We start from the raw sequence: 25,778 nt of genomic DNA on the forward strand, positions 1-25,778 counted from the left end.
CCTTTTGGTCTTCCACTTCACTTTTAGCATGAAATCTAGACTTCAACCGGGGTTCAAATAAAGTTTCATGTATTTTCTTGAAAGATACAGACTGTGTTTTACAGAAAGGAAAGGAAGTGGTAGTTTAGATGAGCAGATATTTCTGTGGACATTATGAATACAGGTTTTTTTTATTCCTACCATCTATATTATCCTACAAACATTTACTAAAACTAAGCTACTGACTCCAGGCCTCTTTCTGTATCTTGTGCTTTTAGCTTCTTTGGAGATGCCTTCTACACAGAACAAAACATGAAAGCCAAGCCACTGTTCCTTGCCATCATGACACCATGCAAAGTTCTTTCTACCTAAAGCAAAGCTTTATGCAAAACATGAGTTAGGGTGAGCAGAATAGGCACTCATTTGGGGAACAGAAAAGGGACCTACTATACTGCCACTGTCTAGTCTGGAGCTCCTCAACTTCTGGGGCAAGTTAGGCACTGGCAGGAAAAGGTACTGGGGGACACCAACACTGGGCTGTGGCTGCAGAACAACAAACCTTTGTGTGTCCAGGCTGTCAGGTCTGCTAGCACTCCAGGACAGGGCTCAGAGGAAGAAGTGATGACCACTCTCTCCTGTGTTTCCCAAGGGTACTAATTACTCTGTCCTCATCAAATGAAGGGGAGCTGATGGCGCCAGTACGGGGCCAGATCAGATCATCCTGTAAAGAGGGATAGAGACAGCCAAAAGGCTGAATGCAGGATGTGTTGCTTATAGACAGTAAAAGCTTGCTGTTGGTTTCTAGAAAGAAAAAAAACACAAAAGCTATGCCTGTAGTAGCTATCAGGTGCTTCTCAGATGACACCTGGTGGACAAAAACTAAAGAGATGAAAGCAGCCTGCCTTCACAGTGCAGAACTGTACCACCACTGCCCACATCTGCACTATTGCACTTACTGCTGGTGTACTGCGGGAGCATAATCATGGACTCAACGACCAATATGATCATAGTTGAAGACCCTTTACTAGAGCATCAGACATCATTTTATACATTGGTTACATCCGTACATGCGTTTAGCTATTTTACTATTGGTTACACACATTACTCACGCACTGTCCACGTGCCTAGTTACACTTAATGATTAGTTATATCAACACTGTACACGCGCATAAACATAAGACATAATTGGTTATACTAACTAAAACATGCGAAACTTGTCTCAGTCTAATTGGTCAAGATAAACTGCCGAATTGAGGTTCTTTGTGCCAAGTTCCCTTTATCATGGAATGCGCACCTGTGTTCTTCTAATTGATATCTTTCTTATTTTTGTCTTCTTGTTTATTCTGTTCAAGGCCTTCTAAAGCATCTGGAATGCTCTTGTGACCATTAGCTAAATATGTTCCCACAGTGTACCTATCAGGTGCTCTCCCTACTCTGCTTATCACCCCCCAGCATGCATTATTACAGCACCCCAGAATAAGCACATACCATCCATGTACCTGTAATAGCTTTTTTTCCACCTGCATCCATGTTTTTTTTCATATTCTGGCTGATGCCCTGAGTTGGTTTAATTCTGACCTGTGAGTCTGAGCAGAGTAGAGTGGAGACATTTTTTTCAGAAATGAAAATACAGGGAAAGCCCATGTTGTTAGCAGCAGCTGGGTGCTTTTATAGTCTAGGATAACTAGACAATTTTTTATGAGTGCCTTCACAAGTGGATAGTTGTACCCACAGGGTTAAAGGCTTTGGTTTTCTGATCATTAGTTTATTCGTTCTCTTTTAAACTGCTTCCAGTTTGCTTCTTTAACACAGGCTGTCTTTTCTGCTTGATACTTTACAACTCCCCTGATGCATTCTTGTTGAGGACTCAGAGATAAGGCACCAGTTAAAAAAAAAACAACAAAAAAAACAAAAAACAAAAAAAACCCCAACACTTTGAAGAGAAATATTGACTTAGGAAAGTCTTTCTTCTGGGGATCTGCATCCAGTGAGTGGATGCTTATGCGTCCTTGTAAGATAGGCAATTTCCTCAAGGATCTCATGGATGGGAATGGAACGTTACTGTGCAGTCCTTTTTCTCTATTTGGCTTGAAGGATTTCAGGAAAATGGTGAACCAATACTGTGACACGAGGCCTCTTCCATAAAGGTAAGTGGCTGTGATCAAATCTTTGATTGCTGGCATCGTATCTTCCTGGCTAACAGGTTTTTTTCTGTTACTTGGGCTTTTTTGTTCTGTTTACCCAGTTCCTTTAAATTTTAACAGCTTTATTTTTTTCTTGGTGTATTTCCATGCTTGATTTCTTTGCAAAATCTTGAAAGCTTTTATGAAGCAAAACACACACAGAAGTCAGGGATTTGCTAACCTCAAACACCAAACTAAGCTGAGAGAGTGAGAGAGAGGTCGGGATGTATTTACCTTACGTAATTATCTAGCTCATTTCTTCTGGATCTAGATTACCTGTTTACAAAAAGGACACAGAGGCCACCCAAGAGTTGTGCCATTGTATTTGGTCTGGCTGGGTTGGAGTTAACTTTCCCCACTGCAGCCCACATAGAGCTGTGCTTTGTGTTTGTAGCTAGAAAGGTGTTGACAACACGCCAGCATTTGGGCTACTGCTGATCAGTGCTTGCGCAACATCAGGGCTGTCTCTCCAACATCCTCCCCAAAGGCCGGTGGGCTAGGGGTAGGCAAGAGGTTGGGAGGGGACACAGCCAGGACAGCTGACCCAAACTGACCAAAGGCATATTCCATACCATATGATGTCGTGCTCAGCAATAATAGCTAAGAGAAAAGGCCGGGGGGGGAGGGGGGCATTTCTTATTAAGGTGTTTGTCTTCTAAAGCAACCGCTAAGTGTACTGGGGCTGTACTTCCCAGGAAGTGGCTGGACATCATCTGCTGATGGGAAGTAGAGAATAAATCATTTTGCTTTCCTTTGCTTCCGAACGCAGCCTTTGCTTTTACTTATTAAATTGCCTTTACTGACCTATGAGGTTTTCATCTTATTTTCTCCCCCTGTCCTTCGGAGGAGGGAGAGTGATAGAGCAGCTTGGTAGGCACCTGGTGGCCAGCCAAGGCCAACCCACCACAGGCATATCCTGGCTTAGATGCATCCTGCTTCTTAGAAGGAATGAAATAACGTCCTGGCCCAGCTGAAAGCCAGGGTTCATCTTTATACCAGCATCACTCCTTGATGCCTGACCCTCCCTAGTGCTAGCAAAGAACTAGCAAAGCCAAGCTCTGCTCCAATACCTGAAATATCTCTGCACATGGTTTCTACGGCATCTTTCCAAAGTCCTCAGGATTCTGAGTAACTCACAAGTAAAATGTGTGGCAAACAATAATATAGATTGACCATCCAGAATTTGGTAAACTACTGAACAGTATCTGAATTACACCATGACCGGAGCCACCTTTTTAAAATGCTTGCTGAAAACAGGTGCTTGCTGTGGAGCAATCCCTGACCAGTTATCAGTTTGCTGATCCTTGTAACAGAAACCTTGGAAGGGCTGACAGTAACCAAAGGAAAGCAAATACAAACAAGTTCTAGAAGACACACTTTTTTCTCTTACATCTGATAGTGAAGGACAAGACAAAGAAGACTTTGAAATGCTGCTGTGGAGAGAATACTTTTACAAGCCATTTCAGGTAGCAATCTGTGAGAACAATCCTCCTTAATTTATGCTGATGACTGTTTTCAGGTTTTGAAATGTTCTCCTTTACTTGTTAACTCCTATTCAGCAAATACAAAGAAACCAAATGTCAGTGCAGCCATAAAGCATGAAGAGGAAAAATATATCAGGAAAGTGCTCTTAAAAACATCAATTAGGCAATAAAATGTCTTCAGCTTAGGCCATTTGGTTAGCATCTGTGAATGCTTTTGTGTTCTGCAGCTGGGAAAACACCAGTTTGTAAAATCTCTTTAGCTAGCAAAGCCACTACATGAATAGATGATTTCTATTCTGCAGAAATGTTAACTGGCAACTCATTAAAAGTTTGATTGGTATACGTGAGTGAAAAACAAGATCTTGAGAGTCCCAAAAATGTATTGAGTAATGCAAAACTCTTTTTATTTTCTGTCAGGGTAATGAGGATATATTCTGGTCTTCCTGAAGGAAGCAATCAATACAAAACGTTGTGTCCTAACATAAATGAAACCAGAGCCAGTAACAAGTGCCCTCCGTGAGTTAAGAAAGCAGAAAAAAAGTGTTCAGTCGTAGATACAAGACAGTTAATCAGTCATAGTCAAATCACAACCATGCACGGCTCTTCCCAATTAACACCAGCCACTGAGAGAAGAGCCCGACACAGTGCTACCCTACAGCAAGCACCACCGGCTGCCATGCCATTTGATGGATCTCCACGGACAGGATTCCTGAACAGCCCCACAGGCCAGGCCAGGGCTGTCCAGCGGGTCTTCAGCACGTCGCTGTGACGGGACACCACCTTGCGACGCCCAGCCCGCGGCCCCAGCTCTTCAAGACAACTGAGGGGGCTCCAACAGCACCGGAAAAGAGGTTGGGGCCTTTCGAGGCCGCCGTCTGCTCCGAACGCTCACCACCTCGACCGCGCGGCTGCGGGCACTCTGGAGGGCACCTTCCCCCTCAAGGCGGCGGCACATCTCTCGGACGCACCGTTCGGTTCGGACAACGCGGGCCAAATCCCCCCGACCCCGACCTGCGCTCTGCCGAAATCCCAGCGACTGCGGGCGCCTCAAGCGGCCGGGGCGCGGCGGGGCGGGGCGGGGCGGGGCGGGGCGGGGCGCGGGCCGCCCCTCAGCGCCGCCGGCGGGGCGGCGCGGCACCCGCGGCCGCCGTCAAAATGGCTGCTCTGGCGATGGCAGTCGCTGCGGCGGCCGCCGCCGGGCAGGAACAGGTAAAGGGCTCGTCTTGTCTCGCCGCGCCGCGGGGCCGCCGCCGCCGCCCAGCCCGCCGGTTTTTCTTTCCCGCCGGCCGGGGGGAGCCCGTCTCTGCGGGCCCGCCGGGAGGCGGCGGCGGCCGAGGAGTTACAGCCTCATAGAAGGTGCAGGGATAAACGTTAAAAAGAGACCTGTAGGAAGCAGTGCGGGTTTGGCGGGCTGGCCTCAAAATGGTAGCTTCATAACGTGAGCAGGCGGTTTCATTAACTGCATTCCTAGCAGTGGTTGTGTTAAGGATGTCCAGGGTTGCTATGAATACGAGTTGGCAATTTGCAAGCGTTATTAAGCAGGTTAGAGATATTAAGCTAGTGCTTTTCTTAAACAAGATGAAATGGGGGTAATCTGCCTAGTGTAGACTACTTGCTTATAGTCAGGTGGGTGGTTACTCAGACTCGTCAGAGGCTGACCGCCATGAGAGGCAAGGCGGTTGCCTTGATTGAGTGTTGCAGTGTGGTGAGCAGCCTCTCTTAAAGCAAGCTGGTGTTGCAGTCTTTCCATTTTTCCACTGAAGAATGTGGTTTTGTATACAGTCATCAGCTTGCCATTGCTCCAGTTTTATACCTGTGTGACTTAAAACTAGTTGAATTGCACCGGTATACAACTGAAGTAATGCTGTTACTCTGCGCTGTGGTGTTGTCTGCTTAAAAATAACCAATAAGCATTTAAAAAACAATTGGTTTTGAATAATATTTGGTTTTGTTATGTACAGAATGACAGCTGTTCCAGTACTGCAGGTGCTGGTCAACAATTTCAGAACTGGAAGATGAGAGCTGAGCAAGCTAAGAAAGTTGAATTCGTAAGGACTGCAGAAAAGCTAAAAACTCAGTAAGTTAAACACTTCATCATAAGCATATTTTCGTGCTCTTCTGGAGGTAACATAACTCAAGGTTCAAGGTGAGAATTTATGGTAACAAAACCTTTAGGCTAAGATTTCTTTTTTAGGAGCTCAGGCAGATTATTGTGGCTGTTACAGTAGTTCAGGATAGGCTCATGAACTCCAAAATGCCCTGTTGTTCTAATTACCATTTGGACTTCAGTCAGTCTTTTTCTTTAGTAAGCTATTGCTGTGCTAGACGCACAAAGAAGAAGGTCCACGTGGCATAATTGAGTTCTCAGTTTTCCTACTCAGCTGTGCTTACCCTTCTAAGGACCTAAAGCCCTTAAGACATACCAACAAAAGGGGAGTTGCAGCAGCATTACAACAGCTTACTCAGAGAAGACTGAAAGCACTTCATCTAGAGTATCTAGGCCACTGCTTTGGAAAATGGGGGTTCAAGACAGCTCAGGCACAGACGTGGTTTAAATCTGTTTCCCCACATCTTGAGTAAGTCCTGTAACAACTACACTGGCAGCTGAAAAAACAGGGAGTTTTCTTCTTGAATGGATGACCTTTATGAGGAAGAGCTGACATAGCCACCTGGCTGAAGGAAGGGTTTGTAGTTGTGAATCTTGAAAGAACAGTGACACTTAAGTCTCACAGCAGTGTTCTGCGCTGACTGACTGAATCAGCTCTTCCTTGGTTATCCTGGATCCTGGGTTATGGCTTAAAAATTGACTACTGGGTAATGTAAATGTTCCCAAGCAACTTCAAACAAGGCATGCCATTCACATTGTCCTTCTTCTGTAGTTGTTGTGCTCTGAAGGCTTCTAGTGCACTGTGTGGGGAGATTTAGTACTTGGGTCTGGTCTGTGAACTCCAGTGGACAGCAACACATTTAAACTGTGGACCATAAACTGTAGCGAATAGGGGTTTGAACCACATAGCAGCAATAGTCTGCTGAAGAACGCAGCTGCTACTGACAAGAGTTTCTGGGGCTATTGGTAGTGTTGCTTAATGTTGGGAAGCCTACCACATATCTCTCTACTCTGTGGCACCAGTGTCCTGCTGTTCTGATCTCTAATGTGCTGGCACCAAACCTCACCGATATGCTCAGGACTGCAGTATCTGCAGTCGTTTTGCATGTGCTTTTTCTTTAGGTGAGACCCTAGTATACCGCCTGGTTGTAGTAAGGCAAAGCACATCCTGCTCTGAGTTGTACTCTAAAGCTTCTGACCTTAGTAGGAAAGCAGAAGTCACCTATAGCTCTCTGTACTATACAGAGTCAGTAAGTAAGGTAGCAGCTTTAGTATCTGAAGTTATTTAAATGCTAATGAATTTGAATCTTCAGTTGCAGTAGTACTGTAACTGGTGTTAAGGCTGAGGGAATGTACTCGTTTTGTCTGTGCTGGGGCTCCATCTATGTGTGCAGCTGCGTTAATGCAGCCTGTGCCTGTCTGTGAGCTTTCCAATGAAAATTCGCATGAGGCTTCCTGATAGTGAGCATACAGATAAAATTTCAGGCCATTTCATGTGTGAGCCACTGCCTGTCAGCGAGGTAGTTTCCCTGTTAACTTCTTTCTCTTGTTCAAGTTCTTGGGTTACTTTGGTGTGTAGTCTTAAAACTGCAGAAAGATTTTCCTTGAAAACAGCTGTAGGAACAAACTAGTGATTTGTATAAAATCTAAGACAGTTCTGGTGACACAGCCTCAGCTGGATACTACCCTTGGAAAACCTTAGGGCTTTGTGAAGTATTCATGTCTTACTCAGTGTGGTAACCTTTTTTTTTGCAGGCTTGCAAATATAGAAAAAGAAAAAATTGGACATCTTTACAATAGGAAGAGTGATTTCAGGGTAGAATACAGCACACTAGAGGAACTGGAACGTAGCATGACTGTCAGCAGGAAAACTGAAAGTAAGTGGTGGTTCTGGGGGGTTTTTTGTTTGCTTATTTTTTTTTACTCTACTGTTTGTTTAAATGCTTTAATAATCAGTAGTACAGAGAGATTAGTTCAGGTGGAAGGTAGATGCTGATAAAAGTGTGGTATTTCACCATGTCTACTGTTTGTAAAGAAGACTTCCACAGTTCACTTGCAAAATTCAGAAGCATAAACATTTGGGGCCTTCTGTGTTATTAACTGTTTTCTTTTAATCTTGAATGTAGCAGATACTACCCGCAACTACTTCAGGGGAAAGTTACTGTTCTAGAAACTTGGAATCAATTTTGTGCGTGTATTGCAAAATCTAATGTAGTCTAGCTAAGGTACAATAAATATATACTTAACTGCAACATAAGTTTTCTCAGACTGATTGCTGCCTTTAAATATACTTTTAAAGAGTTCTGTGTTTGCATTTTTTAAATTTGTGGGAAATGAATATTCATAGTCTAAATAGTGGTGTGAGATGGTACACAGTCTGTCCTACAATATCTGTTCCACTTATGGACTAATTAATTACTTCAGGGGGGAAAAAGTGACTCCCTGGTCACAGTACCTAGATTCTTTCAAAAGTAATCAAATAAATGATGCTATGCCTTCTGATACAGAAGATCAGTAAGTTGAAGAAGGGAAGGGACACGTAGACACAACTAAAAATACACTTACCTTACAAATTTGGATGTGTTTTAATGTCTAAGGAAATTTATCATATCCTTTACATCTTGTGATCCTTAAGAAATGTAAATATTTCTGAGGAACGACTAAGCTAAAAAGTTCAGAAAATTTTCCAGGGTAAGAAGGGAGTATGGAAGTATGGGTGGAGATACTGTTGTGAGATAATAAAGAGGACAAAGATGAGAGGTGTAAGGCACTACATGTGAGATGTGAAGGAGTCTTGGAGTATGATCATTTAGGGTGTGTACAAGAACCCCCAGACCTCCCATTTACTATGTTCAGGTCTTTCAGCATGATCCGTGTGCTTTTACATTTTCTGTGGTCTCAGCAGGAATCACTAGGGTCATGTCTTAGCTACTTTTTGTTACATTTAGGTTTTGGACTCTGTTATCCCTTCCTTAAACCAAATCTTTTAGTATAGAAGATATAGCTCCTTAGTACCTAAGATGTATCCAGAACGTCATCCTCATCAGTATTGTATTTATGGACTCATGAGGAGCCAAGTGGTAACAAAGCAAATAAGCGTATGCTTGGAGTACACAAAACCACTTATTCTACTTCAGTTAACTACACTGAAGTAGTACATTCACATACGCTTTCCACGTTTGTTTTCTCTTAACTGCTGAGTGTTTTGAGGCCTAGGTCAGAGTCTCCCTCAAAATTCTGGAGCAGGTGTCATCTGCATAGGCAATATTCTCCAAACTCCAGTTACCTGATAAAAGTTTGAGTGGGAAAAAAACAAACAAACAACTGATTTAATCTAGATATGACTATCCTGTTGACCCCTTTAGAAATAGGAGCTACTAATTTTAAAATCTGTTGACACTGTGTGGGGAGATACATGGCCCATGCAGTCAGCTACATGCAGTTACAGTCATGCTTAGTATTATGGCAGTTTCATATGATCAAACAGAATTTGTGTTCCTGATTAGACGAAATCCACAGTTTATTTTGGACACTTCATTGCTCTTGTTATTGTATTGAATTTAATGCACAAAGAAACTACTGGAACTATCAGCACCTTAATTTGTTTAACAGAAGCTAAAATCCTGCAGCAGCTATCAAAAATACAAAATAACGTGAAGAGACTTCAGCAGCAATTAAAAGATGTGAAGCCTACACCAGAATGTAAGTTGTGATGACAGATTTAAAAACTGTTTCATCTGTAGACAGATTTCTTGCGTAGTTGGGCTTGTGATTCTCCTGCAGACTTGGGACACTCCTTCTCCAGTCTGTCTGCTTTTCCAGGAATCTGGGAAGGGAAGAATACAGAAATGTAAGAAATGTTGAAAGATTGTGCCGTTCTGTGTGGAAACAGAGAAACTTGCCCTGTCTTAGAAGTGGTGTGGGTTTGTTTCTTCAGACTGTTAAAAGCCAGGTATTTTCTGTATGTAACTCCTTGCCTTATGTAAAAGAAAGTTAGTATTGCAGTGCCATTTAGATGTAGCTCCCTTTCATCTGGTAAGAGGTCACAGAGTAGGGTCTACAGGGACACATGGCTTGAAGTGTAAGGTGGAATATTCTATAGAAAATGCTGAAACAACTCATTGAGTTTGGATGTTTTGAAACTTTTGGGAAATTGGTTCTTTCAGTGCTTTTCTCGTGTGATACTCTACCAGCTCGTGTGGAGTTCAGGTTGAAGCCCTCCTACTAGCTGACGGCTCTCTCATGCTAGATAAAATGCATCTCCTTCATTTATTCAGTGTCTAGTCTATAAAAATGCATTATCTTCTTAAGCTGTCAGCAAAGATACCAAGAACTAACAAGGCATGAAAGCTGAACTATGAGTTTTAGATGATATAACTGTACCAATTTAGTTTATTATTTTTTAAAGACAAGTTAGTTAAACTATGTGTTCAATATGTGTCCACAGGGATGGTGTGCTGGTTTAAAACAGATTCTAAAACTTTTTTCTACCATTGCAAAATAGATCTTCTCTAGACAGCTGTCTTACTGTCTTTCTCCACATCAGGACTACAGCATGCTGACAGTACAGGATAAAATCTTACTTTGATGTTTCTTTGTCAGCTTTGTAAAAGTAGTGACCTGTAGGTTAAATAGGATTGCTAAAGCCTGGTATAAATGAAGCACACTCAAATATTTCTTAAGTTGCTAACTGCATTATTATAAAAAACAAAAGTGGAAACTCTTTAGGACAAGGCCGTCTTATTCTGTGAATCAGTTGAAGGTTACTCTGAGACTTGTTTAATGGAAATAAACATTTATACTGGGATCTGCTTCCAGTTAGCTAAATCACTGTGAAATCACACCTTTTGAATAAATGAGAGTCTGTCTTTTAAGGCTGTTTGAGATGCAAATGCATGCTTTTTTGTACACTGAAATAAAAGTGTTCCAGAAGTCTCTACAAGTGCCTACATTTCTGGATAGTGCTGAATTACTGGTAAATACTGTAGACTTCTTAAGTGAGATACGCTCTTTTCTTCTTTTCCTCTAGTTGTTGACAAGCTCAAGGAAATGATGGAAGAAGTTGAAAATGCAATCAATGCTTTTAAAGAGGAACAGAGGCAAATGTATGTTTATACATGCTTCAGCTACAAGAAAAAGTGCTTTCATAAAACACAATGAAAACTTTGCATTAATCAAGTAAACTATTCTTTTAATTTACTCTTTTGCTTGTGATTCCTGTGGTATGTAAATCAAAACTCAAGCTATCAATGTTAGAATCTTCATAAACAGCCTTTTAAAGAGGCTGTTTATATAGCTATTGCAGTGATGCAATGTAACAATGATTTGCCTATGAAAAGGCTTTTGGGAGAGAGGCTGCAGAAGAGATGAGATTGTGGGAGTCTTCTTGTTACTGGTTTTTTAAGTGGGTGGGGTTTTTTTCCCTTTCTCTCTACTGGTGTCAGGAGGAGATTGAGTAAATTGTTTGAGTCCCATAAATGTGTGCTTTCACTAAAAGGGTAACTTAATTCTGACTGTGTAGTGCTTTATTATATGATCATTACAACCATGCTGTCATCTGTGTTACCATTTCAGTTCTTAATCTTTGAAGAATAGCTTTTTTGTGGCATTGAACAATTCCAAAATTCATTTTCAGTGAATGAACAATGAATACTGGATTTTTTTTCTTACATTTCAGTGTTTATTCTCTTTTCAGATATGAACAGCTTTTGAAGGAGGAAAAAACTGCCATCAATGAGCTCCGTGTCTTTGAGAGAAAAGTGGAACTGTGGGCATTAGGCAGTTCAACAACAGAAAAAGTTTTGAAATTACCATCAGCCAGGGTCTCAGTTGATAAAACACTAGAAAATCATCTACCTGAAGAAGTAGTAGAGTTTGAAAGATTTCTTCAGCGAACAGGAGGGCGGCAAGGAGGCTGGGATGATTATGATCATCAAAATTTTCTGAGAGTATGGACAAAACACAAAGGAAGGCTACCTTATGTGGATGAAGCCCTTGAGTATCTCGGTGGAAGAACAAAAGAAGATATTGAACAGCATGACAAATGGTATCAAGAATTTCTAATTTTACAGAAAAGAAAGAAAGAGGTAAAATAACCCCTCTAGGGCTTTTGTAGCTTTAAGAAAAAGTACTTATTTTTAAAATGCATGCATTTCTTATTTTTGTATTTGTCTCTCTGGTGGTAGTGCTAGGTGGATTTCTGTTATAGGTGATGATATATAACTCAACTCTTCAGCATCCTCAACTTGCCAGAAATACTTTGTCTTGAAGAATTACCAGTAAGCGTAGACCTAACAATGCACTGAAGTGGGCTGTGTATTGCCAAAGTATATAATAAATGCCTTTGATGGCAGTGGTCCAGCAAGTTAGATGCCAATGCCATATCAGTAAGTGATCCTATCTGAAACTGCAGTTCTTGTTATATCTGTCCCTAAGAAAGTCTGTCCTGCTGTATAGGCAATATACCTATGCCATACTGACATAGAGAATTAAGATTACTTCAAAAACTATCCCTCTGAATAATAAAAGATACACTGACATAAAAACTGAATTATAAAATAGTAGGTGGAATTTTTAGTTTGAAGAAAAAAAAAAAATTAAGACCTGAAATATGTTTGCATTAGAATCGTATTACACAAACATTCATAACTACCCAAAGTTAATATGAATGCCATAACGTAAATAATCTTAGCAGGCATGTATTAACCTGCTATGTGTGATCCATAAAATGGGGGCGGGGGGGGGAACCAAAACCTGTGAGAAAGCAGACATAGTTGCTTCTTGGCCACAGGTTCCACCTTTAGTAGACTTTTAATTCCTATCTGCACTTTGTATCCTTGGAGTGTATGTTTTCATCAGACTGAATCAATGGGCACGTGGAAAACTTTCATGAAAACCTTATTTTCTTTCCCCTGCTGTTCTCTTGCAGTCAATTAAGAAGTGGAAAGAAAAGCAGCAGCAAGAAAAAGAAGGAAATTTGAAGGAGAAAGAGAAATCAGGAAAAATGCTCAAGGAAGAATGGCTACAGCATGAAGAAGCTCAGAAGCAAAAAGCAGAGGAAAGAAAAAGACAACAAGCAGCAACTGAAGCATGGAAGAAACAGAAAGCAATAGCATTTGCAATGGAAAAAGCATCACAACTAAAACTAGAAAAAGAGAAGGTGAAAAAGCAGCAAAAAGAACGCCAGCGTCAATGCCACATGAAGTTACTGTTGGAAAGGTATACCTTGCAGAAGAAAGAAAAGGAGGCACTTGAAAAGCTTGAAAAGGAGAAGAGGGAGGAAGCTGAAAAGGTGGAAAGGAAGAGAATTGCTGCAGAAGAAATTACTAAGTTTCAAGCGCATGTGCGTAATTATATCTCCATTTATGCATGTTGTTGTTTTAAATTTGCCTACTTCCTCCTACAATAGAATCTGTTAAACACTTTTAAAATCCAAGTTTCATTAATTTAAATCTATTTTTGATTCACTATGAATAACAGCATCTGTTACATACAAGAAACAGTATGAAACTTTTAGACAAAGATGTTCCTTTTCCTCACTATCTAAATTTTCAGGAAGATTCAATCCCATATTTCTTTCTACATATAGAAGTGGTTTTATTTACTTCAATGTGAAAATGTTTGGGGAAAACCAGCTTGGGCTGCCTTGCTCTCCATGCTATAGAAAATGTCAGAAGACCTGATTGTTGTATGCAGATATGAAATAAAGCAATGTTTGAATATCCTGCAGGTTTCAGTAGCTGTAAGATCAAGTTAGATCCCATATCAATGTAAATCTGATTACTGGAGAACTGCTGTTATTGTCAGCATTCACACTAGAGTTCACTTTTATAGAGATTAAACTATTACAATCCATGTTTTTTCAAAACTGTGTAATTATAATTTGTTTGTGCAGGACAATCTATAGCAAGTAGCTACCTAGTATAACTTTATTCTGTAGTATGATGAGATAATATCAAAACAAAAACTGTGAAAAGGCTGCATATATGTTTTCATACGATGTGTTTTACTTCTGAAGAAAAGTTTGCTTTTCCTTCATTATGTGTTTCAGGATCTACATAAACTGAAGCTAAGGAGTCTACAAAAACAAGCTAAAGCAGTAGAGAAACAAGAAAAAGAAAAAAGGCTGGCAAAGTTAAGAGAGAAGGTAACTTACCTTTGTTTTAATCTGAGGTGTGTGCAGCTTGGTTGTTCAAACGACCTTTCTCCTCATTGATCTAAAAAGCAATTATTTTTACTTATGTAAATGGTTGATAAAGGAAAAAAAATGAAGTAAGTCATGCTTGTTATCAGGAGACAAAAATGTAGCAGGCATAGTTGTTCTTGTGTTTAAAAAAAAAAAAAAAAAGAGGGGGGCAGGGGAGACAAGAGAATTTATTTAACTCCCAGCAATACTTATTCTGGGTAAAGCCTACAGCTCATACAAATGAGCTGTAATACAGGTGGCATTTTTTATTTTTTGAGTGGTTTTCTACCACTAGCTAAATAAGCAGGCTGGCTTTCAGAAGAGTTTGGGGAATGCTGTTTGGGTTCTTGGAGTCTCTAACCTTTTAAATTACTAAAATGTAATGACAGCAAACAGTTTTGCCCCTTTTACTGATTTCATGTTTCTCCCATTTCCTGTGATGGTGGGGAAGGAAAAGTCTCTTTTGGGCTAGCAGCTGTGTGTTGTTTTTGTGTTGGTTTGGGGGGGGGGGGGGGGGGTGGGTGTTTTTTTTTTTTTACTCTGCACCCATCCACATGATGGAGACCTAATGAGTGTATGTAACTCACTCTGCGATCAATGAAAACGACCAATTTGTTTGTCTGTTTCACTCCGAGGTCGAGACTCGGGTAACCAGAGACCTGACCAGGCTGTGCAGACCTACCGAGGGCTGGGAGGAACGCACAAGAGAGGTCGCAGTGACAGCATCAGAACCGCTTTTACGTATTCCTCGTCGGTAAGGAGGAGAACGACGGATGCACGGCATGACAAAAATACAGTTTATGTGTGAGCTCTTTACGCTTTTTTTTTTGGCCTTGTTTTTAGAGCTACCCCGGTCTGGAGACAAGGGCTGTAGAGGACGAGCACACCCCCCAACCCTCCCCGGTCCCTGTCGCAGGATGATGACTTCCTGGCCCGTGAAGCGGCCAGCAGTCCTCCGGGGCTGTCACAAAACGTGTCTGACGCAGTGACGTGTGTTACCTTTGCATTTTGTGAGTGTGGGGTTTGAAGCGTCGTCCGTCGGACTGGCGGCGTGCGTTCCCCTCCGCATTAAAAGCGCGTTTCCCCGCCGGCAGCGAAGCAACGCGCGGCCGCCGACCCTCTCGCGGGACGCGGGCGAGGCGGCTCCCGGTGACGTCGCCGCGGAGGGGGCGGGGCGGCCGCCGCGCGTGACGCAGTCCGGGCGCGCCGGGCGTGGGCAGCGGCAAGATGGAGGCGGCGGCGGCGGAGGAGCTGTCGTCCTCGGGGGAGGCGGAGCGGCTGGACTTCCTGCGGGAGCGGCACGTGCGCTTCTTCCAGCGCTGCCTGCAGCTCCTGCCCGAGCGCTACTCCTCGCTGGAGACCAGCAGGTAGCGGGCCGGGCTCCTCGGGCTGCGGGCGGGCCGGCCGCCTGCCCGCCCCGGGGTCGGCGGTGGCCGCCGTGCTGGCCTTCGGGGCCGCGGGGCCCCGCCGCCCTGGGGCCGGCGGCCGGTGTCTCGGCGCGCCCCCGTCGCCCTCGGGCCGCGCGGTGGGAAGGCGGGACGGACCCCCTTGCTTTTTGCCTGGCGCACCCCCCCCCGCGCCCCGCCGTCTCGGGGAGGCGGCGGCTCTTCCCTCTCCGGTGGGCAGCCGCGTGGATGGGAGATCCCTCTTGGAGAGCTGCCGGCCCGGCCTCGCCTCGCCTTCCGCGGCGGTGGGCAGGGCGGTGCAGCACCGCGCCGTGCTGGCCGCCGGCACGGCCGGGCGCGGCGGTGGCCGAAAGGAAGGCGCTCCCTGAAAATCTGCCCACCGGCAGACGGCTCCCAAGAAACAGGAGTCGGCGTAGGGGTTTGGTTTGTGCTTGCTTAAGCTGTGTCCGCCACAGTCCCTGATGTCCACGAGGGAAGACTTGCTGATCCTTTTAATCTGTTTTCATTCTTGTGCTTTGCTCTTTTAATCCACCCCAGAAGTTGATTCTAAAGTAAATGACTTAATCCTTTTGTAGCTCGAAGTCAGCATGCAGAAGACTCTTGTTTATGTAGCAGAAGTAATTCAAATCTTCATTAGCTAGCGTAGGAGTTAAAATACTAGTGAACTATGTTCCTCACTTTGAATTAGAGGGACACTCGTGCCTGTAATGTTTTCAGAATACATTTACTTCCGATTCTTAAAGTCTTCATGTAAGGTAGTTGTTACATCTGTGGCACAAGAGGATCAATAATTTGACTGTCAAGCTGCACTTGATTAAAAACTTGGAGACATGTAGAGGGTTCAGCATCTTATTCAACCAATAAAATCATAAGATGCTTTTCACTTTGTAACCTGCAAGTCGTGCTGTGAAGAATGCTTAATGGCTTTGATCAATTCTTTCTCCTAAATCAAGCTTTATTTCAGTTGAGAGTAGGAACACTTGGCAAAAACGTGCAAGGACTAGTATGGATAGTGCCAAACTGTGTGGAATAACAGGTAACTTTATATTCAAAAGGAAGGTTAGAATTTTTGGTTTCAGAGTTGCAAATCATTTATCCATTAAGAATTAGCAGATGTTTCAGTATACTTTGTCAGTTATTTTAAATGACAGCAAGAGGAAGTCTAGGCATGTGATACTCTTTAACTTTTTCTAGGCATTAAAGTTACAGTAACACGCAGATGTATTAGAATCATAATGCAAAGGGCTAACCTTAGCTGCACTGACATGTGGAGAAAGGCTGAAGAAAAGGGGTTTGTTCAGCCTAGAGGAGAAAGGATCCGATCACAGTCTTCCATTACCAGGAAGCTAGTTACAGAGAAAGATGGAGGTGCACCCTTCACAAGGGACCGCAGTGATGGGGCAGGAGGCTATGAGAATGAGTTGCTTTGGGGAAAATTGTGTGGATGTAGGAAAAATGCCCTTCACCATTAGAGCAGTTAACCACAAATAGGTTGCCCAGTGAAGTGGTGGAGTCTCCCTTGAAGATGTGGCTTGTCAGGGTCCTGGGTCATCTCATCTAAGGCCCTGTGTTTTGCAGAAGTTGGGACCAGTGATCTCCAGAGGCCCTTGACAACCTAGATGTTTCTGTTCTATGACTTACATTGCTAAGCTCTTGCAGTTTGCCCCTCAGCTGAAACAGAGGCTCTAGTTTACATGGGCTCTTCCCTAATCTTACTGAATAATGCTAATAATAACACTACTTGTTTTGAGAACTCTTGAAAAGTTAATGAGCTACCTGAGCTTAAATTTAATGTGTGGTCATAGTAGCCACAATACATTAAATAACCAGAGCCCAGTGTATTGTACATAATGGCTGTGCAGCCCTGGAAGAGCACTGTTTTCTGAAAACTGGAACTGTCAATTTGAAACTATTTCAGGATGCCTTAATTTTTGGCTAATCAGCACAGTCTAAGCCTTCAATTAGAATAAAAGTCGAAGGCATCTAAAATCGTGCATTTTTTGAAGTTGTGAAGTTTTTACTCAGGCACAGGTTTTTCAGTTCACTTATACTGATTTTTAGATCAGTGTTCTGCAGATGTGTGTACATGTCTGTTAACAAATTCTAAGCAGGGGATTGAGCCATAAATGCATCATCCCGAGTTTGACCTTGAGGGTACTAAGTTTGCCTTTTTGACAACTTAAAGGTCACTGAGTTCAGCAAGCCTCCTGAGTTGGTACTGCTGCAGAAAGAAATGCTGTTACCCTTTTATTATTCTTGTATCCCTTGTTCCTGCATTTGTGTGGTTCTGTGGTGAATTAGATGCAGAAACTCAACTAAATTAAAGAGAGACTTGTAAAAAAAAAAAAAAATAAAATCTTTCATTTGTCAGTGAGTTGGTTTTGGTTCACTGCACTGCAGCAAGAAACAACTGAACTTCTTGTCACCAGGCAGGGTGGTAGAGGATGAAATTTGCCACACAGTGCCAGTCCATTCTAACTTAACCTGTAGTTTGTCAAACAATAAGGGAGTAGGTGCAATAAAGAAAATCGATTTCACGTTCTTTACTCAACTTATTGCCTCAGAGCCTTCATAATTATTTTTGTCTGTAGTTATTGCATGGAGCATCAGCAACAGTAGTTTTTAAGTAATATGATTGATAGTGTTTCATACGCACAGATTGTCAGTACTGTGAGGTTTTGCAGAATCCAACTCTCCTAGTCTCTGAAGTCTTTCAGATTGTGGTACTGCGTGGTGCTTTTTGTAGCATGCTTATTCAGTTTCTCAAATCAGTCACTTCAGGTGCTTTCTGAATTATGCTGAGAAACTGTATTCTTTGTCCATGCCTGAAGATGAAGAGCTCTGAATTTATTAGAAATGTCTTTACTTGCTTGTCTTTGAGGGGAACTTCAGGACAAATGATGCCTGTTTTGTAAGTTTTTGGTAGGTCAGTTAACAAATTTCGGCTGTCAAGCTTTGATGCTGGTCTTCCTAAATTAATACACATGCCATAAATAAAGTGGTAGAAGGCATGTTCAAAAGAGAGAGCAAAAGTGATGCTAGACTTGGGGGTTGTCTTACGAAGGGCAGCCCTCTGTGGAAATTGCTGTGTATACAATTTTTATACTTCATGGTATGTGTCAGCTAAGGTGCTGCTAAAAATTATCATTGTTAATCTTAGAACATGTGTCTGTTAAGTTTCTGTGAGGCAGAAATAAGGATGCAGTATCTAGGTGGCTGTGTCAGGACTTGTCTGTGTCCAGTGGTGCCAGATGTTCTTGCCTGTCACATCTGCATTCCAACACATTGTACGGGCTGTTCCTTAGTCATGCTGGTACTATTAACTCAGAGAATCAACTCTAAATAAGTAAACTGAAACCTAACTATATGTAAAACCACTTTTTACATTCATTTATCTGATATACATGTTTTTAAGTACAGATGAGATATATTGTCTGTCTTGTATGTACAGCCTTGCAGTTTTGGACCTAGTTTGCAGCAGTTTCTAGTGCTGAAGTTGGTGTGTTGTTTGTGCCTCACTGGAAGTAGCTTAGCTGGGTAACATAGTCTAAAAGTGTCTTTAAGTAGTTTCAGTAAAAGGTTGTCAAACTTAGTGTTTGTGAAAATCAGAAAATACATGCAAGGTTTCAAACAAATAATTTACTGTAGCAGAACAATAAATTACTTGTTTTTTAATAAAAGTAGTGGTTTTGCTTCAAATCGTGGGTTATTATCCAGAGTCAGATCTTGGGTTACACAGATCTGATCAATGGCAAAAGTTGATACAAGCCTTGAAGTGTTAATTTTGCACTTTGAAAGACAACTTCTTAGTCATCAGGGGGCTTAAAATACTTTTGTTCCACATAGAAATATTTTTGTGTGCAACATACATTTTTTGGCTTTCTATACTCAAAATCTTTATTTATAATAATAGTAGTGAAGAGACATTTTAGAATGCAGTAACAACAGTAAGTATACACTTTCCTTCTGTCAAGAATACTTGCAGTAATGGAGCTGTATGCTGTTCTGTGTTTGAGATTTTTTTTTTTTTTTTTTTTTGCAAGGATCTTAGAGTTGCATGGAGGGGTTTTTTGAAGAGGGAGTGTTAGTGTTCAATATCCAAGCAGATTATAGATTAAAACCTTTTGTTTGTAAGAGTGGAATGAAAAGCAATGCAAAAGCTGAGGGTCAAAATAAAAGATAGTGTAAAATCAAGTAACCTCAGCTTAACAAGTCACGTTATTCAGCTGAGTTGTGGCCCCTGCTTGTGCTATGTAATCCTAAATTATAACAGTTCTGAAGCAGAAGTTGTTGACTTAAATTCTGCTTGTGGATGGCCATATGATGACTATAGCAACCAGTCAGCCCACTGGTAGGAATGTCACCCTTTGAGGTTGTGCCACTGTATTAAGATCAGTGTCTACTGCATCATCATTTGGCTTCTGTGTTTTAATTGGAAGAATTTTTCTGGAGGTGTGTTTTGGGCTGACTCGCATCACCATTTTGTCTTTGGTCTGACTGTGGCTCTGATGCAGAGCCACATGCAGAAATTAAGTGGCTGTAGAGGCTTCTGTCCACATCTGTCTCCTCAACTTCAGAGGTGCCCACTACTGATGGCCAAGGTGGCTCACCAGCTTGTGAGGTAGCTGCAAATTGTAACTTAGTCTTCTAAGGAAAGCTGGCATTAACCTTTGGTTTTCCTTACCATGCTAAACTGTAGTTTCTGCCTGTGTAGCAGCTGTTTCACAATCCATCATCTCACCTGGTGAAAGGAGAGCAAGAATTTCTAGAAGGATAGGCAGATGAGAGTGTGTGTGGCAAAATATACATCCAGCTAATTTTAATCTGCGTAAGAATTTACAATTACATGAATGTTTTCTCTCGTAGCAAGCTCTCAAGTTCCTAACCCAGTGCTGTTGCTTTGGTGCTCTGTCAGAGCAAGTAATGCAACTGTTTGAGGAGTCATGCTGTAAGCTAGGTGGCTGCAATGCTTTGAGGTAAAAACAAAAACTTCAGAGACGGTATGGTAACATACATTTATGGAAGGAAATGAGCTGTGGGCAAGAAAGACATTCAGCATGCTAGCTGTTCCACTCCCGTATGGGATACTTAGATTTGATGTGCTTAATTTTAGATGTTTAAACAAGTTAGTCATCTAGGCTCCTTTATACCAAAGGATGAGGAATAAGTACCTCTAGATGGTAATTCATCCTGTGTGCCTATTTATACATCGATTGGTTGCAAAGGGAGCCTTACTGTTTGACACTTATTTTCTAAGCATCTGAAATAGGGTTTTGGACACAATGAGAGACAGCTTATGGTAGTTCAGGGTTACCTTGCACTTACTGCATAATTAGGGGATTGTCCATATAAGAATTCATCATGGAGAACTAGTGCTCTGTATGTTAATAACCTAGTTTACTTTGTAGTGTTTTTTTCAGGTAAGCAGGCCCTTAGGTTAATGTCTGAATTGGCATATCATTACTATATAAAAGGAGGGGTGGCTTATATGAAAAGCCTTGTTGAAACAGAGTAATGTTACAAAGAACAAAATTTGGTCCCATAGATAAATTTCATGCTTTCTGAGCTAGGCTCTATGTGTTGCACCACTGTCAAAGGCTGAGAATCTGTAGATATTTCTGTTTCTGCAACCATTTGTTAATTTCCCCATGATATTTATGGTGGGAAGTGTAAGTCTTATCTTTTTCTTTTAGGTTGACAATTGCATTTTTCGCGCTCTCTGGTCTGGATATGTTGGATTCCTTAGATGTGGTGAACAAAGATGATATAATAGAATGGATTTATTCCCTGCAGGTCCTTCCCACAGAAGACAGTGAGTGAGTTTTTAGTTTTTTTTTATTGATATTAACATCTTTACTTTTGTTTTTCACCTGGGGAATAGTGGATGGCTCTTGGTTTTTATAAGATACAAGGTTGACCTTCCTGAAGTGCTGTCCTGATTTATTTCAGACAGTGATGTCAAGCAAATCCTGGAAATACATTCCTCTAAAGTAATAAAGCTAGAAGAAACAATTAGTTTAGCTTTTTTTATGTGTACAAGGTGAAGCAATGAGTTCATTAATTTGAAGGTAAGACAGCATAAAATAGTATAATGAAGTTGCACCTTTAAGCATCTCAGAAGAATGTTTCACCTGGTTTTAAAAGAAATACACATAAGTATTACAAGTCTAATAGTGGTCATATTGACTTCCGCTAATTGTAGCTACACTAGGAGCTCTGAGCAGAGGTGTGGTTATTTGGAACAGCTTTTGGAAAATGGGAGGTGTAAGGTTAAGAAGCAAAAATGATAAACACACTTCCTGCTTTAAAATGAAAAATCTGTTCCTTAGATCTGTGAAGGTTAAATTTACCTAAGGTTTTTAGAAGCAGTAATGCTGTCATGGCATCCTGGCTGTCCTCTGCTTGGAAGGTGCATAGCAAATCCAGGCTGGAGAGGGAGCACACAGGAAGTGTCCCTTTCCTGGTGACTTGACAGAAGTCAGGGCAGTGCTATTTCTGTGGGGTGGTTGATATTAGCAATTTTTTCTGTGGCAGCACAGGTGAATGGCTAATAGCAGTAGAGGGGGTGGAAGGGAGGGGGATGTGGGCAAGGCACTGCTGCTTTATGACAGGAGGTGCTGCCATGTTAAGTGCTGGTGTAGGAATAGCTCCAGGCTGGTTTCTAGAGAAAAGGTGATTCCAGGTGTCTGTCTGTAAAATCATGAACATGTACTTTGTATGTTGGATGGTTGTAGAAAGAAAATTGTGTGTTTCCTTATAATATCTAATCTAATTATATACTACAAATTAGGTCTCTTCCCTAAAAGCAGTTTTATGAAATAAAAGCATTTTTATGAAGTAAACATATGGAAGTCAAGATTGCTGATGCTTGATCTTTACAGATAAAAAGATACCTTTTCTTATTCTGGAGACTTATAAACCATCATATCCACCCCAGGCATTAGTTCTAATAGATTTGTTTTTTCTTGTGTTGTATTCCAGGACAGATTATAGAATATTAGGGGTTTGGATCACATAGTTATTCCTGCAGTGTTTTTAATCATGAGAAGGTTCCTGTCCCATAGCATTAAAAAAATTTTCCAGCGTGTACCTGCTTTGTTTTTAGAAGCTGCTCACTTTCTGATCTTTACCCCAGTCTTCAGGAGTGTGTTCTGAAAGAACAGTGAAGCTTACAAGAAGAGAGATTAGAATAGGCATTTTTTGTTTGTTTGTCTTCGATAGTATGCACTAATTCTTGGCGGGGGGGGGGAGTTATACCTCGCCAATCTCTGGAATAGTCCCATTGTCAAGAGCCTTCTAGGGAGGGCAGTATAAATCTCAGCAGGCAGATGTGTAGGCTAACAGTCCAGGGCACAGCTGAGAAGTGCTCCTTCTTTTTCCAGCTATCATCCTGTCATAAAACTACAGCAGAGTAGTTTTGGGGAGGGCACTTTTGGCAGTGCATTCTGTGCTTTTAAGTAATAAATCACCTTTTCACCATGTCATGGTTTAACCCCAGCCAGCAACTAAGCACCACACAGCTGCTCAGTCACTTCCCCCTGCACCCAGCGGGATGGGGAAGAAAATCGGAGAGAAAAAAAAAAAGTAAAACTCATGGGTTGAGATAAGAACAGTTTAATAGAACAGAAAAGAAGAAACTAATAATGATAATGATAACACTAATAAAATGACAATAGTAATAATAAAAGGATTGGAGCATACAAGTGATGCATAATACAATTGCTCACCACCACCCACGGACCGATGCCCAGTTAGTTCCTGAGTGTTGATTCCCCCACTCTCCCCAGTTCATGTATTAGACATGGCCAGTTTGGGTCAGTTGCCCTGGCTGTGCTCCCTCCCAGCTTCTTATGCCCCTCCAGCCTCTTTGCTGGCTGGGCATCAGAAGCTGAAAAATACTTGACTTTAGACTGAACACTGCGTAGCAACAGCTGAAAACATCAGTGTTACCAACATTCTTCTCATAGCTGCTGGGAAGACAATTAACTCTATCCCAGCTGAAACCAGGACACACCAGAAGAACAAACTTCCCTCCAATCCTGTATTTTTATATCACATTGTAAAAACTCTGTTCTTCTTCCGCTTGTATGCTTTTGGTAATAACACTACTCTATCTGCTCGCTTGACCCCTAATACTTCAACGTTATTTTTATTCCATTTTTACTGCATCTAATGGACAGGAGGTGATGCAAAATGTAAATGATACCAACGTCAGCAAGTTGGATATTGGATGACTAAATGCACAGAAGGGAATGTATACCCTACCGTAATGTCTACTTTCAATAAAATGTATTGACTTTCTGTTTTTTAATCTTGGGTGTGTGCAACGTTTGTTAATTGGCAGCCTCCCAGCAGTAGAGCTCTGACTCCCTCTTTTGGCCTATTTGAAGAAGTAGCTAAACTCTGGTAGGCTGCAGCAGTGAAGTTTTTGGTTTCAAAATGCTTGTGCATCCCTGGTGAAAGAGAGTGGTTGCTAGCTTGATGCATCAGAATCCTTACAGGTAAAAAAAACAAAAACAAGACTTTACTCTGCTTTTAAAGAAACATTCTATTGCAGCTTTTTTTTACATGCATGCTGATAAATCTCTCTTTCCGTGGAAAACTGATTTTTAAGCATCTAAATTATAACACTGTTTTATGATGTAGTTCCTGGAATGATGAATTCCAGTAATCTTGCCTTAAGTAACTGTATTGTATTTCTTATAAGTCTTCATTAATTTTGGCTCTGGGACTGAAAACCTATTTAAAACTTACATTTTTAAATTGGAATATGTTTTTACAGAGTCTTGGGATTTGTTTTTGATCACATCACTGGGTTGAATTCCTAAAATGAGCAAAAAGATAATTCATGTAATTCTTACCAGAAAAATAAATTTCTCTGCTGTTCCTGTTTGTCCCTCCAAAGGTTCCATATCTGTAGCACTACAGTTGATTTTTATTTAAAGCACTTTTTTAAGATGGCAAATTCAAATTATTTTGAGAATTACAGCTACTTTACAGTCATTTTTCCAATGTATGGAAGACAGAACGGTTCATGCTCTGCAAACTTAATGTCTGTTTTTATCAATAACTATTATAGTAGATGTACTGGCTGCGATAGAATTCATTTTTTCCGTAGTAGCGTGTATGCTGCTGTGTTTTGGGTTTATGACTGAAACGGTGTTGGTAGCATACCAGTGTTTTGGCTATTGCAGAGCAGTGCCTGCACAGCATCAAGGCTGTCTCTTTTTTCCCTCCTCTGCACCCCTTCCCCGCCCAGCAGATACAGCCAGGAGACACAGCCAGGACAGCTGACCCCGACTACCCGAAGAGATACTCTGTGCCATCTGTGACATGTTCGGGAGTAAAAGCTTGGGGAAAGGAGGAGAGAGGGGGTGATGTTTGTGGCTGTGGCATTTGTCTTCCTGAGTAACCCTTACATGTGCTGAGGCCCTGCTTTCTGGGAAGTGGCTGAACACCTGCCTGACGGGTGGCTGATGGGAAGCAGTGAATTAATTCTTCCTCTGCTTTCCTTGTGCCTACAGCTTTTGCTTCACCTATTAAACTGTGTCTCAATCCATGAGTCTTCTCCCCTTCTGTCTGTTTTCTCACCCTCCCATGGGAGGGGGAAGTGACTGGGTGGCTCTGTGGGTGCTTAGCTGCTGGTCAGGGTCAACCTGCCACAGCAGCGTGTTATAGAACCTGGTAGAAAATTCAGAATTTGGTGGCTTAGAATACTTTAACTTAGAGTCTTACAACATACTGTGATAGTTTTAGGTAACAGGTTTGTATATACTGGTATGCGATATGTCTGATAGCTAATGAAAGCTTCAGTTCAGAGGTTTGTAGCCTTTGAAATTTTTTCTGTGAAACTAAAAGTCATGAATGCAAAGTGATGAGATCTTGATCTTGCTGAATAAGAAAGCATATATATACTCTGTAAACCTGCTTGAAATGCAGTAAAGGAAGGTAAAGATTAAGGTATGTCAGGATAGACTGTATTCTTCTGTGCGTTTATTGTAACTGTGATTCAAACAAATAATGTCCTTTAGTTACCATAATTTCAGCTCAAGTGTTTTAGAGGCTGACTCAATACCAATTCTAATTAGGAAGGAATGGCATGTCACCCATGTGAGCTGACCCTCACACAGAAACCTACCATCCTTAGCTGAATGCTTGGTCTCATTGCTGTCTTCTGCTTATTTGAAGGGCCACTGGCTTCTTGCAGAATAGTTTGGCTTTATATTCCGTAGATTTTGTCCATTGTTCCTTTAGTTTTAGTAAATGCTCTGCTTAGGTGCATGGCTAAATATGTGGTTCTGTTTTGTTTGTGTGTTCACTGCCGCAATACCTCACTGTGTTTCCTGTTAGAAAGAAGTTGAAATCTTTGGAGGAAAAAAAAAAAAATGTTTTTCCTTTTTTCATTTTGAGGAGTATGGTGCTCTCTTCCAAGCC

The 25,778-nt window shown here is 41.6% G+C and overlaps 2 protein-coding genes and 1 long non-coding RNA gene across 3 annotated transcripts in view; 2 read left to right on the forward strand and 1 right to left on the reverse strand.

Moving 5' to 3' along the window:
* The first annotated feature begins 4,759 nt into the window (after positions 1-4,759).
* Positions 4,760-14,927, forward strand: CCDC112 (coiled-coil domain containing 112). Its single transcript, XM_030003883.1, has 10 exons — positions 4,760-4,855; positions 5,608-5,723; positions 7,509-7,630; positions 9,366-9,455; positions 10,783-10,858; positions 11,449-11,839; positions 12,682-13,095; positions 13,804-13,899; positions 14,574-14,692; positions 14,782-14,927. Exons 1-10 carry the CDS (start codon positions 4,802-4,804, stop codon positions 14,810-14,812), a joined length of 1,509 nt encoding a protein of 502 aa, XP_029859743.1. The 5' UTR covers positions 4,760-4,801; the 3' UTR covers positions 14,813-14,927.
* Positions 9,256-15,053, reverse strand: LOC115336602. The gene is made up of 3 exons (XR_003921840.2): positions 14,938-15,053; positions 13,909-13,969; positions 9,256-9,579 (listed from the first exon to the last, which is right to left on the reverse strand). It is a non-coding gene; the product is annotated as an uncharacterized LOC115336602 (long non-coding RNA).
* Positions 15,054-15,146: 93 nt separating this feature from the next.
* The window catches only part of PGGT1B (protein geranylgeranyltransferase type I subunit beta), a 42,210-nt gene continuing 31,578 nt past the window's right edge, over positions 15,147-25,778 (forward strand). Inside the window, 2 exon segments of the mRNA XM_030003885.2 lie at positions 15,147-15,305; positions 21,038-21,156. Of these exon segments, the coding sequence (XP_029859745.1) occupies positions 15,166-15,305; positions 21,038-21,156 (259 nt within the window). The 5' untranslated portion in view covers positions 15,147-15,165.

This window comes from Aquila chrysaetos, chromosome Z (genome assembly GCF_900496995.4).
Source record: "Aquila chrysaetos chrysaetos chromosome Z, bAquChr1.4, whole genome shotgun sequence".
In the NCBI taxonomy this organism is placed as follows: Eukaryota; Metazoa; Chordata; class Aves; order Accipitriformes; family Accipitridae; genus Aquila; species Aquila chrysaetos.

Coding starts and splice junctions, on each gene's coding strand:
- CCDC112 (XM_030003883.1), top strand. CDS start 4,802: ATGGCTGCTCTGGCGATGGCAGTCGCTGCGGCGGCCGCCGCCGGGCAG. Junction 7,631..9,365: donor TGTCAGCAGGAAAACTGAAA/GTAAGTGGTGGT, acceptor TTTGTTTAACAG/AAGCTAAAATCCTGCAGCAG. Junction 11,840..12,681: donor TACAGAAAAGAAAGAAAGAG/GTAAAATAACCC, acceptor GTTCTCTTGCAG/TCAATTAAGAAGTGGAAAGA.